The following is an 18,607-nucleotide window of genomic DNA, read 5'->3' as shown; positions in this document are numbered from 1 at the left end:
AAGGATTGTGATGGCAAAATAAAAAATCAAATAAATATATTCAAAGAAATATATACAATTATAATAAAAAATATATATGTGAGGTGTAGCACCCTACAGGTAGATGCTAGGTAAAGTATAGTGGGCCTTGGCTGCTTAGCAGCAGGGCCATGATTTCAGCTGGACTGTCATATCTCCCAGGTGAGGTTACTGAGAGGGGAGTCTCCCCACTGGCTCTGTGAGGATTCTCATAGGGCAGTGGAGGAAGCCCAATCAGTGGCCCAGTCAGGCTTGTATCTACCCCAGAAGGCAGATTCTGCCGCAGAGGATTCTGGGAGTGGGTATAAGCTTGAAGGGTAATGCATGATGCAGCGTCTTTTGCAGGAAGCAGAGTCCCAGGAGGGAGGGTACGACTGTCTCTCCTCCTGTCAGAGGAAGCTGGTGTCCCGGTTGGTGGCCTGGGAATCCAAAGAGTGTGAAGCTGAGCTGCAGAGGGGATCCGGTGTGTCGAGAACCAGCGGAGAGAGAGAGGTGTCCAGTTTCAGGAAAGCCTACAAAGGGCGTGAATTCTGTGGACTGCCCCTGGGGGTCTGCCTAGAGTCAGAGGGGACCACTCCAGAGAAGGTTCTTGGGATCCAGGAGTCAGCTAGCTGTTAAAGGGGGTGCCTGGTCAGAGGACCCTGAAGTATTAGAGAGGGTACCTAGGTAGAGGACCCTGAAGTGTTAAAGGGGGCACCTGTAGTTTGGGCCCTTAAGAGTGAGTGTACAGTGGGAAGTGTACAAGGTTAAGAGTTGCAGCACCACAAGTATCTGCACAGAGCTACCTCAGCCAGTGCAGGGCTGGAGGGAGCTGTTCATTGACTTTTGAGCTAAAGTAGTGTTAGGAGTCAAGTGTTCTACAGTCCTGAATCTTCTGAGTTAAAGTTGAGGTTCCAGCACAGTTTCAGTACTACAGTATCTATAGGCGTCAGGAAGCGTTGGTCGGCATTCTGCTGGCGTCAAGACAGCGCCAACAGACATTTTTCTTCAAGTGTCCCAAAGTGTACCTAGTTGAGCCAGAGGAGTATCCCACTCATTCCCTTCTCCCATCCCCTAAATACAATAAAACAAAACAAACCAAAGATGCCTAAATGGTCATTGTCTCAGTTCTCATACCTGGGTCCTGGGTTCACAACTCAAAAGTGTTGGAGGTGTCACTGGTAACAATGGCAGATCCACATCAGGCACAAGGCCTGGAAAAACTGCTACAGAGGTAAACCAATGAAATCCCATACCGGTCATAAATGTATAAAACCATTGATAATATCATAACATTATAAAAACGTTATAAAAAGAGGGAATAAGAAACTCCCCTCCTATTGAATTATCTAAGTAAAAGAATATCAAAATTGATTATTTATTGTTAACAAATATATCTGATTGGAATTATGTAAAAAAATCTTCCAAATATAATTTTAATAATCGGGAAAAAAACAAATTAAATCAAAGTAGATGTTAAGGCTTAATGGTGTGACGGTCTGCATCTAAAAAATCCAACAGTACTCACCCTGACTGAGCGTTTTCACCTTATTACTCCCTCTCCAATGTGGTTTATGTTTGTCAATACCCCAAAATAACAGGGAAGAATGATCCTTTTGGTGACATTCAGCATAGTGGTTAGAGATGCTGTGTTTCACAAAAACTTTTTGTATATTTTGGACATGAATATGATTTTTGATTACTCTAAATCCTTCTTCCTGTAAACAGCTGTCTCAATAAAATTCCCACGAGGATATCAGAAGGACTACAATATGAAAATGGGGTCAGAACAAGGGACCTTAGAGGAAAGGGCGGGGGGGGGGGGGGACTTTCCTCCAAGCCCTAGAACAAAATGAACGGGAGGCCATTTTTGCAACGACAGAAGCAGAGGGAAGCAAACAGGAGAGCTCCGGAGAGCTGAAATTGAGTCCTGTTGGAACGTATTTCTGTTGGAGCACATCAAGGAACGCTGATCACAGGATTTGTAAGTCCCACACAGCTACTATAGGGAAAGCCTCAATATCTCAGTGACTGACTCCCTAATTCCTGAATCCATATTACTATTTGCAGCAGCTCAGATATCCCAACAGCCACGTATCTGATTAAGAATATCTGTGTACAAAAGATGCAAATTCTGGGGCAAATAAAGTTAAGTGGCATTTAGCAATCCTGCAAAACTAGAATTAGTTGCAAGTTGTTATTCTTAGACACTAAAAAGTTAACGTTAAACCATTCATCAAAATCTGATACTGTATGATCTTTAATATGTTTGTATAATTTAAAAAGCCATTTTTCATATTTTGATTTCTGCAAATCTTGCAGTATGTTCAAAAATAAAATGCCCCTTTGCAGTGAGAAGGTTAAAGCATACGTTTTGTTTTGGATATAGAAGACAAGGGTTCAAACCCCGCCACTTTAATCTTTATTCTCTATCTAAAACTGTAAAAAGAAGTCTTTGCCTAGAGATTAACTTTAATTAACCTTTTAGCAGAGAACTAGGAATACACAACTGCGTTTGTTCCAAGTTTCACACTATGTTGTCACACAAACAGTTAGTTATTGTCAAGTTTACTGACCCTGCTAAACTTAGTCTGGGTGTCTAAGCTTCAAAAAAATTTATGAAAGAGTTAAAAAGGTTGTAAATCATTTTTTGCCGTCTGGCACTGTGCTATTTTAATTGGCGATTGCGTGGTCATGCAATGCTATGTGCGAACCAAATGTATATATTTTTTTCCTACAAATAGAGCTTTCTTTTGGTGGTATTTAATCATCACTAGGTTTTCTATTTTTTGCGCTATAAATGGAAAAATAGCATTCATTTTGAAAAAAAAAACCCAATATATTTACTTTCTGTTAAAAAACATATCCAATACAAAAATTTTAAAAATCTAATTTCTTCATGTATTTCAGCCAAAATGTATTCTGCTACATGTCTTTGGTAAATAAAATCCCAATAAGTGTATTGATTGGTTTGCATGAATGTTATAGCATATAAAGTTATACTGGAATTTTTATTTACTTATTATTTTAATACTAGTAATGGCGGTGATCGGCGACTTATAGTGGGACGGAGGGAAATCTGACGCATTACAACTGACACTTTGTGGGAACTGGTTAACTGTCACTGACATCTCCAGTGACACTAATACAGTGATCAGTGCTAATAATATACACTGACACTATACTAATGACACTGGCTGGGAAGGGGTTACCATCTGGGGCAATCAAAGCGTTAAATGTGTGCCTTTACTATGTTTACTATGTGTATTGTGTGGTGCTTTTACTAAAGGGATGTGCCGGTTTTTATTCCCTTCTTTGCAGTGAAACAAAAACCGACACATCGCCTCTGTCAGAAGAGAGTATTTGTGCTGTTTACATACACGAAGCTCTCTCCTGTCACTCGTTCCGCCGGTTGATGGGTCTCAGGCCATAAATCATTGGTCGGGAACCGATGTTCGACATATGCTGGAGCCAGTGACAGCACAGCCAGGCGGATGGGCGCCTGCGTCCCATACCTCGGAATGCAGAATCACGTATATATACATGATTCTGCGCAGTGAGTAAAACTACAGTGCACTGTCAGCAAGTGGTTAAGAAAGTAAAAAAAAGAAGTGCCCCTTGCAGGTAAAAGTCACAATGTACTAGTATGCATTGCATGTCTTACCTACAAACAGAACCCTCCAGTGCTGGGCTGCCACAGCTCTCCCTGGTCCTGGTGATTCTATCTTAACCTGTTCCCGACCGCGCACCACAGTTATACTGCGGCAGGCAACCGCTCCCAGGCAAATCGCTGTGGCGAAGCCGATGCAGCAGGCAGGCGGCTTTGATTGCCGCCTGACATTCGTGATCATTCCCCGCTGAAAGAGAAGAACGGTAAGCTGTTGTAAACACAGCTGACCGTTCTTCCTGGAATGATCATAGAGCCCATGTGATCCTTCTATATAGGATCCCATGTCTCTATGGTCATTTCAGAAGCCATGCCCCCCCCACAGTTAGAATCACTTACCTAAGCTTACATTTAACCCCTTGATCACCCACAATGTTAACCCCTTCCCTGCCAGTGTCATTATTACAGTAACAGTGCATATTTTTAGCACTGATTACTGTAGTAATGTCACTGGTCCCCCCGAAAGTGTCAAAAATGTCAGTCAGGGGTCTGATCTGTCCGCCGCAATATCACAGTCCTGCAAAAAATCGCAGATCGCCGCCATTACTAGTACAAAAAAACCCCAATAAAAATGACATAAATCTTTCCTGTAGTTAGTAGACGCAATAACTTTTGCGCAAACCAATCAAAATACGCATATTGTGATTTTTTTTTTTTTACCAAAAATATGTAGCAGAAAACAAATTGGCCTAAAATGTTAAAAAATTTTGATTTTCTTTGAGAATGTCATTTAGCAGAATGTGAAAAATATTGTTTTTTTTTTTCAAAATTGTCGCTCTTTTTTGTTTATAGCGCAAAAAATAAAAATCGCACAGGTGATCAAATACCACCAAAAGAAAGCTCTATTTGTGGGGAAAAAAGAACATTAATTTTATTTGGGTACGGGATCGCACGACCGTGCAATTGCCTGTTAAAATAACACAGTGCCGAATCGCAAAATAGGGCCTGGTCAGGAAGGGGGCAAATCCTTCTGGTCTTAAAGTGGTTAATCAGATCTTCCTTCAGGGGTCAAAATCTTTGGCCGCTTAAATGGTCGGGATGTGGTGACGTCAATCTTGTGCGGGAGTCACTTCACCGCAGCACATGTGCGGGTTTACTGCTGACAGGGACCTCTAGGGTCTCTTCTGTTATAAAAATTCTACCTGTTAGCAGATTTTGTCATGCTTGAGTTTACTAGCACTTATATATTCCCCAGCCTATGCTGCTCTTGGGCACTGGGTTAAATACCTGTCCCCCCTTCCCTCCCATCCCACATGCTGTGGTTCCTCCTGCTGACTTGTCAGGGCCGGTGCTTCCACTAGGCAAACTAGGCAGCCGCCTAGAGTGCATTGCCACCTAGGGGCGCAGCCACGAGTCAGCACTCACTCTCCATCATGAATGATCCTTGTGAGCTGAGGAAAGGGGCGGCAGTGGGGGAGGAAGAAGGGACAGAGGAAGATGCCAGGTGTCTGGGGCAGTTGCAGAACTACCAGGCCCTGGCTTTCCACCATTGTTGGGGGAGCCCCAAGGGGCAGTAAAGGACCCCACTGGAGTGCTAGCTGCATAATGATCCTCTTCGTCTGGAGCTGAGCGGCCTAATCCCTCGGCGGGAAGTGACTCTCTAATCTGAGCTGGTGGGCAGCTGTTCATTTCCCTGGGTTGGTATTAAGCATGGAGTGGAGGAGAGCTGAACCTGAGCCGGAGCTCAGCACTGGAGGGCGGCACCTTTATTGGAGCAGAAGCGTCGAGGCAACGGAATGGTCTGAGGATGCTGGTGATGAAGGAGGTGCGGAACTCTCTGACTGCTGCTTCTCCCTCTACCAGGAGCCGGTTGGAGCTGTGGTGAGCACTGTGGTCCAGGAGAGGAGCGTCCTGGGAGAAGGAATAAGCAGGATCATGGTCAAGGAGGGCAGAGTGCAGGCCACTCTCTTCATACTGCCTAGTAAGTGTCCCCAGAACAGGGAATCAGGGTCCCTGGGTGTGACATGGAGTATCCCTGGTATGAAAGAGAATTGCGGTCACCAGGTATGCTATGGGGAATCGGAGTCACCAGGTGTGACATGGGGGTGAGGGGTCACAAGGGTAACAGGGGTTTGGGGTCACCAGGTGTGCCATGAGGAATTTGGATCCCTGGGTGTGCCATTGGGGATTGAGGTCCCCAGGTGTGACATGGAGGAACATCAGGGTCCCCAGGTGTGACATGGAGGAACATCAGGGTTCCCAGGTGTGACATGGAGGAACATCAGGGTCCCAAAGGTGTGACATGGAAAAACATCAGGGTCTCCGGGTATGACATGGAGGAACATCAGGGACCCCTGATGTGACATAGAGGATCATTGGGATCACTGGGTATGACAGCATTACATGGAGGAACCATCAGATCAGGGTCACTGGATATGACATAGAGCAGTTTTTAACCGCTTCCCTTTTTATTTATTTATTTTTTTTGGGGGGGCGCAAGTAGCTGATCTTGCCTAGGGCGTAAAAAAGTCTAGCACCGGCCCTCTGACTTGTATGTCCTTTGGCATGTGGAATGAGAGCAGGTATTCTACACACTCAGAAGTGTGGAATAATTACAGCGGCCGAAGAGCAGCTAAGCCTTGAGCCTGGGTTCACACTACTGCCATGCGGTAACCAGCGCAGGTTTCCAAAATCACATCTCCCCCGCAAGCAGTTCACACTGCCTTCTGCGAACCGCTGCGGGTGTCAATAGAAAGTTAATGACACCCCCAAATCGGTTGGCTGATCACAGTGCGAACTGTTAATCCAGACAGGAATCAGATCACATAGTTGTGTAAACAAAAAAGGTTCCTGCAGCATTTTTGTGCGAATGGGATGCGAGCTCAGCCATACAAACTGTGCGATGCCATGCGATGTCTGTGTTCACAATAGTGTGAACCCAGGCTAAAAGTCACAGTTTACATAAAGAGAAAAAGGGGATTTGGTTATAAAAAAAAGGACTGCTCCTTCATAAGAAACACTGCTGGGATGGATGACCAAAAACAGTAAAATCCTGGGGGCAGAGGAATAACTTTGGGTTTTTATAAATAAAAAAAAAATTAAAAAGGTAAAAATGCAGGAAAATTCTGATTTTACTCGTGTACATTTAGGTCTCTTGGATGGAAAATAAAAAACACTAGAACGAAAGTAGTAATAAACTCATATAACCTGAGGCTGCAAAAGCACAGGTGGCTCAGCACATTAAGATTTTATCTTTGGAAGCACAACACTGTCTCCTCTGTATGAAAAAGGCAATTGCGTTTTTTGTCTCCGTCATTGATGGGTTAAATTCCATGTTTTGCAGATGCGCAATCTGAGGCTGTTTAGAAGCTAACATAGGCACCGACATGTCTGTGAGTCGACACATCAGCCTGAACGATGGGAACAAAATCCCGGTTATTGGATTTGGGACGTACGCCCCTGAAACGGTAAGGGAGACAATTTCTGCCTTTTCAAGTTTCATCATACAATGAATTACCCTTTAATGAGGGTGTAGCATTTCATGACTGTGCAGGGCTCGACCATCCCAGATGTGGTATAGTGCATTTTGCTGCAATTATTTGCACCATTAAATCCAAACTTAGGATAAAAATAAATTTAAATCCTAAATCATCAGAGTCCCAAACTTACAGCTGATAAAGAACTGTTTGAAAAATGTGATCCAACTTGCTCTAACAGAAAAAAAAATCCTCCTTGATCTCCAAATGCAATTGGATGCTGCCTGAAATTTTCAGTGTTATTTCTTACTGTAAGGGCGGCTTCCAGGGACGTGCGGTGAGGTCAGTGGCTGGTGAGGCACTGGTTAGTATCAGAACCAGATGCACACAGGTTACATATTCACAAGTTATGTATTTGATTCTCATTATGTAGGCGATTGCAGTTTTACCTGTTTTACTAGTTATATTCGTTTAACAAAAATATTTAAAAACGCTGTCCCTTTAAGATGTGTTTCAGTCACGCTTTTTGTTGCTGGTAAAACATTGAAAATTTTTTAAAAAATGCTGGAAAAAATTTTACTAGCAAAGATGACAATAAAGATTGTAGAAAAAATAACTGTCTCTTTATTTTCTGAAGCGAGAATTATAACAGTGATATTCAGTAACAAACAAGTAAACAATAAAGTGTTCAGGGTTATTTACTAAAAGGTGAAATGCAGGAGAATTTAAAACAAATGGTAAAACAGTTAAACAGTCCAACTAAAAAAATATATATAATGTTTGGGGGTTCTGAGTAATTTTCTAGAAAAAAAAAATGATGATTTTTACATGTAGGAGAGAAGTGTCAGAATTTGCCTTGGTGGTAAGTGGTTAATTACTAAAAGTAAGTAATATACAAATAGTTAATATATATTGTTTTTAAGGTAATTTACTATAATTTCAAAAATTGTACTCAAGCTGGTGGCTTAATGGACAAATTACTGAAGTTTTAAGTTATAACTTCAAACCAGTAATTTCACAGTAAATAGATAAATAATAAATTGTTACGTTAGAACATATAGCATAAAAACATATTATTTTGCTTGATTAAAAAGTACCTTTTCAGCAGCAGCAGATCCACCCTCTTCTTTTTTTTTTTGTTTAACAATAAGTTTTTATTGAGTTTCAAGTTAACACTTACATATGAGTAGGTCACCAGTTCAATTTAAGGTCACATGTAGGAGAGAAGTGTCAGAATTGGCCTGGGTGGCAAGTGGTTAATTACTATAAGTAAGTAATATACAAATAGTTAATATATATTGGTTTTTAGTTCATTTACTATAATTTCAAAAACTGTACTCAAGCAGGTTGCTTAACGGACAAATTACTGAAGTTTTAAGTTATAACTTCAAACCAGTAATTTCACAGTAAATAGATAAATAATAAATTGTTATGTTAGAACATATAGCATAAAAACATATTATTTTGCTTGATTAACCACTTAAGCCCCGGAGGATTTGGTTGCTCAAAGACCAGGCACTATTTTGCGATTCGGCACTGCGTGACTTTAACGGACAATTGCACAGTTGTGCGATGCTGTACCCAAACTAAATTGACGTCGTTTTTTCCCCACGAACAGAGCTTTCTTTTGGTGGTATTTGATCACCTGTGCGATTTTTATTTTTTGCGCTATAAGCAAAAAAAGAGCGACAATTTTGAAAAAATAACAATATTTTTCACATTTTTTTTATATGATATTCCCCCAAAAAATGTAAAAATCTAAATTTTTTAACATTTTAGGCCAATTTGTTTTCTGCTACATATTTTTGGTAAAAAAAAAATCGCAATAAGCGTATTTTGATTAGTTTGCGCAAAAGTTATTGCGTTTACTAACTACGGGAAAAATTTATGTAATTTTTATTGTTTTTTTTAACTAGTAATGGCGGCAATCTGCGATTTTTTTTGCGGGACTGCGACATTGTGGCGGACAGATCGGACCCTTGACTGACATTTTTGACACTTTTGGGGGTACCAGTGACATTACTACAGTAATCAGTGCTATAAATGTGCACTGTTACTGTAAAAATGACACTGGCAGGGAAGGGGTTAACTTTATTGGTGATCAGTGGGTTAAGTGTATCCCTAGGGGCGTGATTCTAACTGTTAAGGGGCGTGGCTTGTTAGATCATAACAGAGACATACGATCCTACATAGCATAGCATATCAGCCGTCTGCCTTTCTCCCTCTCCTGAGCGGGATCGCAAATGGCCGGCAGACATCAGAGCCGCCAGTCACACGCGCGGGGATGTCTGTGAACGAGCGGGGCGGGAGCGCACCTCCAGCGGCGCGCGCTCGCCCCCTACAGGCTCCTGGGCAAGCGACGTAGTACTACGTCGGTTTGCCCAGGAGCGGCTGACTGCCGCAGTAAATATACTGACGGCGGTCAGCAAGTGGTTAAAAAAGTACCTTTTCAGCAGCAGCAGATTCTCCCTCTTTTTTTTTTTAACAATACGTTTTTATTGAGTTTCAAGTTAACCCTTACATAGGAGTAGATCGCCAGTTCAATTTCAGGTCACAGTATACAACAACACAAGCATAAAAACAAAGACAAATCCAGGGCTTTTTTTCAATGGCAACGTGTGGGAACGCAGTTCCGGCACCTCCTGCAGCACATGAATATATGTAATAACAAGGAGTTCTGGGGTGTGATGGGGGGTCTATTGATGCTGGCTGCTGGGTGATCTATTATCTCTAGTGGGGATTTATTTTTGGGTAGGGGTCAGTTGTTGCTGGGAGGGATCTACTGTTGAGGGAGAGGTCTGTTGTTGATGGCTGCTGGAGGGTCTATAGATACAGGCTGCTGGGAGATCTGTTGTTGCTGCAGGGGGTCTGTTGGTGCTGGGGTGGTATTTTGTTGCAGCGGGTTCTTTGTTGCTGGGGGTAGGTTTATTGTTGCTAGTGTGGGGTCTATTTTTGCTAACAGCATGGGTTGTATTTTACCATCCTTCTTGTTAACATTAACAAATTCCATACAAATTACTTAGTAGCAGAAAATAATACTTGGTTCTGTATTCTGTAAAAGGGGCGGTACCGGGAGGTGGGTAGTGGGTGGAACCAAGGAACTGTGCTCAAAGGTGGGTATGGGGCAGAGTCAGGGGTGACTCAGAAGGGGGGAGTTTCTGCACCTATTTACTGAGAAAAAAAGCCATGGACAAATCACATTACAGTTTTCAAAATATCATTTGTCTAATAGCTTTTAATGCAACCTTATACTTCCCTCTCTGGTGGGTACATGCTGCTTGACCCCATGAAGTTCGGCTTAGTCTCCCCATGGAAGGAGATACCTCCATCGCCTAACCGACTCCCCCAATGATCTCTCTATAACGGTCACAGGGGATTCGCACAACCTCCGAATTTGTATAACCATGGGAGGATGATTTGTATGTGGATTTGTGACATATGTGACAAAATGTCTTGTTAATGTGTCTTTAGATCGCAAGCTGTGCTTGCTTCTTAGCCCCATGCCTGTTAAATCCAGTAATTAGAACCTGCAGTGTATCTAGGTGCCAACAAAAACAAAACTGATTGCAACTAGACAAACATAATAGTACTGTCAGGGCATTCAGGTAAATATTATGCTCCTTCGCAGATTCTCCCTCTTAACTGTGTGAGAAAAACATGGAATTATGGGTAAATCTTATACCCATAAACCCATGTTTTTCCTTGTAGTTAAAGCGGAGTTCCACCCAAAAGTGGAACTTCCGCTTTAGGGAGTCCTGACCCCCCGACATGCCACATTTGGCATGTCATTTTTTGGGGGGGGGAGCGGGTACCTAGTTTTGACAGGTACCCGCTCCCACTTCCGCTCTGGGAGCGCCGCGGCGCCCTGAGCGGAAGTTCTCCTCTCCCCTCCCTCTCTGCAATCTTCTGGGACACGTCAGAGGTCCCAGAAGATTGCCGGCCAATCACGGCGCGCAGCGCGACTCGCGCATGTGCAGTGGGTACCCGGCTGTGAAGCCCCAAACTGTAACAGCCGGGTGCCCACAGCAGTGATGCCGGCGCCGAGGGAGAGGATCGAGGCTTCCGGCGGCCGCATCGCTGGACCGTTGGACAGGTGAGTATATGGCTGGAACTCCGCTTTAAGAGGGCTAGGCTGGAAGGGATTATTTGACTTTTATACACACCCCCTCACTGCAGTGAGAGGAGAGCCTCCACTGCAGAATTTTTATTGGACAGCTTGGACCAATGGTGCTTTACTATTGGTCCAAGGCTGCAAGCTGTCCACTCAGCTCAGTGCCTCTGACAAGAGATCAGAGGCACTGTGAGCTCATCTCCTCAGTCTGCTGCAAACAGCTTGTGCCATCTTGTATTTAAACTGGCCCCACTGTATGTAGCTTCTGACAGGTTGTGCATGAAACCTGGATCTCCGGAACCATAGGCCCCAAATTTTCAGCTACCCCCCCCCCCCCCCCCCAACACCATCAAATTTGGGGTCTCTGTGACCCCAGATATCCAAGCAATGACCCTGGAAGCTCAATTGTTTTTTTTTTATGTTCATGGCAGGTAAGACTCTGCCTCACCTGCCTCCCCTGACTGCACGTCCCTGGCAGCTTTATAATGCTTTGCTGCACCATCGGTAATTTTTTAACGTGAAATTTTAGTCATCTGAATTGTTTTAGTTTTAGTCGTATTTTAGTCAACTAAAATCTCCAGTACATGTTAGTTGACTAAAATCTAATGGGTTTAGTTAAACTGTAAAGCATTATTTAAGCATTTCTCTAGAATTTCCAAACTCATTATATACTCCTGGAGTATTAAGGTTTGAACATGCACTACAGACACAGATTTAGCCGTTGTGATGATGTGTTTATTTTTACGTCAAATTTAGATTTACAGTAGTTTTAGTCATAGCATTTTGACTAAAATGCTGTTTCTAGTTTTAGTCATATTTTAGTCATCTGAATTGTTTTAGCTTTAGTTATATTTTAGTTGACTAAAATCTAAAATAGTTTTGATTTTGTTGACTAAAATATTTTTGTCTACTAAATTAACAATTCAATACCGGGCACTTTTTTCTGCCCATGGTAATTTTCAGCTTTCAGCACTGTCGCACTTTGAATGACAATTGCACGGCCATGCAGCACTGTCTCCATAGGAAATTTTCATTCTTCTTTTTCACACAAATAGAGCTTTCTTTTGGAGGTATCTAATCCCTTTTTTTTTTGCTAAATAAACGAAAAAAAAAAGGCCAAAAAAACATGTTTTTCTTTGTTTCTGGTATAAAATTTTGCGAATTAACCACTTGCCGACCGCTTACCGCATATTCACTGCAGCAGTGTGGCTCTCCCAGGTGAACCAAAGTAGATCTACGTCGGTCGCCTGGTGGCAGCTAGGGGGTGAGCGCGTGCCACTGGCGGTGCGCTCCGGCTCCCGATGCTCAGCGGGGAAGCCGATGCATCGGGCAGGCGGCTCCGATTGCCGCCTGGCACCCGCGATCGTTCCCCGCTGGGAGAGAAGAACGGTCAGCTGTTGTAAACACAGCTGAGCGTTCTTCTCCCTGGAATGATCATAGAGCCCCTGTGATCCTTCTATATAGGATTACAGGTCTCTATGGTCATTCCACAAGCAACGCCCCCACAGTTAGAAACATGCCCCTAGGTACACATTTAACCCCTTGATCACCTATACTGTTAACCCCTTCCCTGCCAGTGTCATTATTACAGTAACAGTGCATATTTTTAGCACTGGTTACTGTAGTATTGTCACTGGCCCCCCCCCCCCCCAAAAGTGTCAAAAATGTCAGTCAGGGGTCCGACCTGGCGCCCCCTTGACAACATCGGAATGACGAAACGCGTTGGGAGGAGCTAGTTTAGCGTCACCACGTCACACCCGGAACTCCGAGGTCGGCCATCTTTTTGGTGGTACTGGGAAGTTCCATTGCCGAAAGCCTCCGGTTCACTACAGCGCATATGTGTTCATTTTATCGTTTGTGGGTGAGTACATACCCTATTGTTTTATGCTAATAAACTGTTATTGAGGTAATACACTATGGGCTTGTACCATTTGCTTATTGTCCCCCACTCCATGTGAGACACCCTGTGTGAGATATACACTGTCGGGATCTCGAGGGGAGCCTGTGCCGGTCTCTTCAAGTGGCTTGAAAATCCTTGGAGCAGTTGCGTTTGGGAGATAGGCTGTAGTAGCCCTTAAACTACTCAATGCACTTATCCCACCGCTTTCTGGTAAGAGGCTGTATATGGTGGTCGGGACCTCACGCTGTTTGTTATCTTCTTAATCACCTGGGGAGATAACCTCTGCAGTGTATATATTTGGACTGTTCACCACTTTTACTACAGGCTTCATTGGCTGGGTGGATCATCTTTGCAATATATCTGTCTGGACTGTATATTATTTCCAGTTTTGGTTATACTGGTTTATGACCTAATTTTACACATACAGTTTATTTGATTATGAGACTGTTTTACATCTGTGTATTTTAGTCATTTGTGTATTTTAGTCATTTTATTCCAGATATATTTAACAGCACATCCCAGTTATTGGTTTATGTGTGTTCAGTTCTATGTGCTATAGTGAAACTCCCCTTTCTCTCTTAGGGGTCCGACCTGTCCACCGCAATGTCGCAATCTGGCAAAAAAAATCGCAGATCGCCGCCATTACTAGTAAAAAGTAGTTAGTAGACGCAATAACTTTTGCGCAAAATACGCTTATTGCATTTTTTTTACCAAAAATATGTAGCAGGAAAAAAATATGGCCTAAAATGTTAAAAAATTTAGATTTATAATTTTTTTTTTTTTGGGAATGTCATATAGCAGAGTGTGAAAAATATTGTTTTTTTTTTCGGAATTGTCACTCTTTTTTTGTTTATAGAGCAAAAAATCAAAATTGCACGGGGATCAAATACCACCAAAAGAAAGCTCTATTTGTGGGAAAAAAAGAACGTAAATTTCGTTTTGGGTACAGCGTCGCATGACCACGCAATTGTCAGTTAAAGCCAAGTTGAAAAAAGTGGCCTGGTCATTAAGGGGGCAAATCCTTCCGACCTTAAAGTGGTTGATAATCTTTCTTCATGAATTTAGGCCAAACTGTATTCTGCTACTTTTTTTGGTGAAAATAACCCAAATCAGTGTTTATTATTTAGTCTGTAAGAAAGTTATAGAGTCCACAAACTATTTTATATATATCTGAAAATCGATCAATCCTGATTTACTGACGACCTATCTCATATCTTGAGACCCGAAAATGCCAGGACAGTACAAGTACTGCCCAAATTACCTTTATGGGAAGTAGACAGTCTAAAGTATTAAGTAAGAGGCATGGCACTTTTTTTTTTAAAGCTGTAATTTTTTTGTTACAAATTTTTGGAAAATGAAGAAAAAAATGGTTTTTTTTCAAATGTTTTTCTTTTTTTTTACATACTGTCACCAGTGTAGTACAGCATCATCATATAACTAGTGTGGCAGTGACCAGGAACACTGACTGGTGACAGTATGTTAAATAAATAAATAAATAAATATTTTGGCATAATTAAGCAAGCTCCATAAAGACATGGATGAGCGAGTTTGGGGTGAAGGAACTTTACTGGCCTAAACAGAGTTCTGACCTCAACCCAATAGAACACCTTTGGGATGAATTCGAGTGGAGATTGCAGGCCAGGCCTTCATGTCCAATATCAGTGCCTGGCCTCACAAATGCGCTTCTGGAAGAATGGTCAAACATTCCCATAGACACACTCCTAAACCTTGTGGACAGCCTTCCCAGAAGAGTTGAAGCTGTTATAGCTGCAAAGGGTGGGCCAATTCAATATTGAACCCTACGGACTAAGACTGGGATGCCATTACAGTTCTTTTGCGTGTAAAGGCATGCTTCCCAAAACTTTTGGTAATATAGTGTATGTTAGTATAACTGTGCATATGGTTGCAACTACTTGGTGTCTCCAGAAGAATTATACCTTGTTTTTTTTTTTTTTTTTTAGGACAAATTGGGCTGTAAAATGTAGCTGTATATTTCTTGCTATTGCCATAACCTAGCACCAAATCACAACCCAAAATAAATACAGTACCATATGATATGTTGTGGTGTTTGGTGAATAAGCAGTATGTGGTAGGTAGGTAGAGTTGCGCAAGTCTAAGTGGTATTTTAGGGTGTGGCAGCCCATTTTTATTGGAAAGGAAGAAGGAAAAAACTCACATAGACATCAGTTAACCAAGCAGGGGTTTTTCCACATCAACAATTAACTGAAAATGCAGAGCCACCCAACTCCCTTTTAAGCAGCACTGCTGCTCTTCCTTACCAGTTCCTCTGACTGTGTTGACCAGCTTTCCTCGTTCTCTTTAAGTCGCTCATTAAGTCTTTATTCACAGCGCCCTGCTATTGGGGTGTCAGGAGAACCCCTATCCAGAGGCCAGGAGTGGGCCGTGCAGCAGGGCACTGTGAACAAAGGCTGAGGAAATGAATTTGATAGGATTTCTGGCACACACTGAAACCTTTTAATTGTTGATTGGCATTGTAATGTCATCAAGGCTGTTAACAGTAAAATCTTCAAACTTATTATCAGAACTTAGATAATTACATTGAAACCAAGAGAACCTGGATGAGTTTATCGTAAATGTTTATGGAATATTCCAGTTTCTGTCAGGCTCCAGACACAGGGTGATGTAATCCATTAAGGAGTTCTTGGCAGGGAGAACCCTTTAGTGCAGGTCTAATTAATACTGTAAAGCCATTTACCCTACGTTTAATTTTCTATAAAAAAAATACTGAAATGTAGATGACTAGGGGTAAAATGGATTTGTAGATAGATCTTTTGGAAGGGTCAGCGACCCTGTCAGATTTTTTGCTGTCATCTAGATACTTGATATGGAGATTTTTCAGGGTAACATTCTAGGGGTATAAGAAACATACATCAAAGAGCTAAAGCTCTGTACCTACATTCTTTAATAAGAACCTTTAACCAGAAAACATTTTTAAAAATGGAACATCAGTGGTACTCCATATGATCATTATATATCTAACTGTTCAAGTAATTGGACATTTTATTGCAAACTTGTATTATAAAGTCATAGAAACTTTATATATGTAGCACTGCCCCCTTGAGGACTGCTGGATAATACACTCTTGGGTCCCCCTGGGTTACCGTTAGCAACACTGGCATTCACAGATTACTTTACTTCTTGGCTTAGTCAATGATCAATCCAAGGGTATGTAGTTGTTTTGGTGTTTGATTTTAAGGGATGGAAGAAGGGAAGAGTGGGATACTCCAAATTGAACTATTCACAAAAGATGAGGACTTCTGTCTGAAGATGCAGCCCACCTGCAGATTCACCTTGCTACTAGATGAATTTAGGTTAAGTCTCTGTACAGACTACTTAATTGGGTAGATTATCTTTGGGATACCTGCCTAGTATCCCCTTTCAGTCCACAGACTGACACCCGTCCTCTCACTATCCTACACCGGGGTGGCCCCCCTCAGGTCAGGCCCCTAGACATGATCCCCTGTACTCATGATACTGTTTTTCAAGGGTCTCCAGTTTCTCTACCCTTCCAGTCAGTTCTCCTGGACCTCTGGGTTCAGTTCCTTTCCTCTGGTCCCCAGGTGAACTGCCTGTGACTACGTGCCACTGCTACAGATGTGGAGGCAGCCGCCACCCTCCGTCCAGAACTCTGCTCACCAGCCAAAGACCCTGCAGCACATGTGCTCCTGGCTTTTTTACAGTATCCCATAATGCACAGCCAGTCTCTACCAATTACTGGGACTGTATCAAAGCCTGTGTACTCATTGGTCAGGTTTCCTTCGACTGTCCAACATGCCTCCCTATTGGACCAGTGGGAAAACACTATACAGACCTAATGAATCACAAACTGAACACATTGAGCAGACCTAACCCACAGATCCTGTTCTCTGGCAGGCAGAAAGCAATATAGATTTCCCTGCTGCTCTTCTGATAGGCAGACAGAGACAAAAACTATACTCTCTCACTAGCACCTACCTAGGAGGGTGCTACATATAAATCCCCATTTTGTGTTCCCCATAGATAAAACAAACCCACAAAAGGCTACTGTATTAAAAAAAAAACCTTAGAAATTAAGAAAAATAAATAAAAAAACTTAAGGATCAAGTTGATAATACCTTAAAGTGATATTAAAATCTTTTTTAAATTTGGTTTAAAAATAACAAACATGTCATACTTACCTGCTCTGTGCAGTGGCTTTGCACAGAGCAGCCCAGATCCTCCTTTTCTCAGGTCCCTCGCCGAAGCTCCTGGCCCCTCCCTTCTGCCAAGGGCCCCCCAACGCAAGCAGCTTGCTATGGAGGCACCTGAGCTGAGCAGATCCGCTGCTCTTTCTGTCCATTCAGACATGGAGCCACAACTTGGCCCCGCCCCCTCTCTCTCCTCATTGGCTCACTGACTTTGACTGTCTCAGCCAATCAGAAGGGATAGTCCCTGACAGCCTTGGGTCTCGTGTAACATCGCTAGATCGAGATGAGGCTCAGGTAAGTATTAGGGGGCGGGGGGGAGGAGTCGAGTTGCAAACTGTGAAGCTCTAATTAACTCCATGCCCAAGAGCATTAAGGCAGTGCTGCAAAATAATGGTGGCCACACAAAATATTGACACTTTGGGCCCAATTTGGACATTTTCACTTTATTTTGAGGGGACAGCAGCTCTCATTCTGGCACAAGGTCATCTGACGGCGCCCCAAAACGGCCGGTCTCCTGCGCCTGCGGGGGAGTGCAGCGCGGCGATCGTGGTTGAGCCGTGTTCCTAGGACACGGCGCGGACCCAATCTTGGTAAAGAGCCAATGACATCGCTCTTTACCCATGTGATCAGCTGTGTCCAATCACAGCCAGTCAAATGTAAATGAGGAAGTGCTGTTAGAGCGTTTGGAGAGGAGAGCCGATCAGCGGCTCCTCCTCAGAGGGAAGTCCAGGAAAGGAAATCAGGGCACTGATCATCAATGCCTTGATTACAGTAAACTACAATAGTGCCCAAAAAGTGCCCAAACAGTGCCCAATCAATGCCCATCAGTAACACAAAACAGTGCCCAATCAATGCCCATCAGTGACATCAATCATTGCCCACAGTGACCTCTATCAAGCCCCATCAGTGATGCCAGTCAGTGCCCATCATTGCCTGCTCATCAGTGCCTATCAGTGTCGTCTGTCAGTGCCCATAGGTGTCATCTGTCAGTGCCCTCCCCCAGTGCCGCCTATCAGTTCTCTCTAGTGCCACCTATCAGTGCTCATCAGTGCCGCATAGCAGTGCCACCTATCAGTGCGGCATATTAGTGCCTCCTGATCAGTGCCCATAAGTGCCACCTCATCAGTGCCCATAAGTGCCACCTCATCAGTGCCCATCAGTGCCGCCTCATCAGCACACATCAGTGAAGGAGAAACATTACTTATTTACAAAATTTACTGACAGAAAAACTTTTTTTTTTTCAACGTTTTATGTCTTTTTTCTTTTTTTTAGTAAAAATCAAAAAACCCAGCGATGATTAAATACCACCAAAAGAAAGCTCTACTGATA

At 42.8% G+C, this 18,607-nt stretch overlaps 1 protein-coding gene across 1 annotated transcript in view; it reads left to right on the top strand.

The window, feature by feature from the left end:
- Positions 1–6,990: 6,990 nt before the first annotated feature.
- The window catches only part of LOC309553540 (aldo-keto reductase family 1 member C15-like), a gene marked incomplete at its 5' end in the record, with an annotated part of 78,396 nt that continues 66,779 nt past the window's right edge, over positions 6,991–18,607 (top strand). The window contains one exon of the mRNA XM_082254787.1: positions 6,991–7,071. Within this exon, the coding sequence (XP_082110913.1) occupies positions 6,991–7,071 (81 nt within the window). The remainder of the gene's footprint in view (positions 7,072–18,607) is intronic.

Source organism: Pelophylax lessonae (genome assembly GCF_965119305.1).
Source record: "Pelophylax lessonae genome assembly, chromosome: 4".
Classification (NCBI taxonomy): Eukaryota; Metazoa; Chordata; class Amphibia; order Anura; family Ranidae; genus Pelophylax; species Pelophylax lessonae.
Note: the sequence above shows the minus strand (reverse complement) of the source record. Positions and strands in the feature narration are given on the sequence as shown.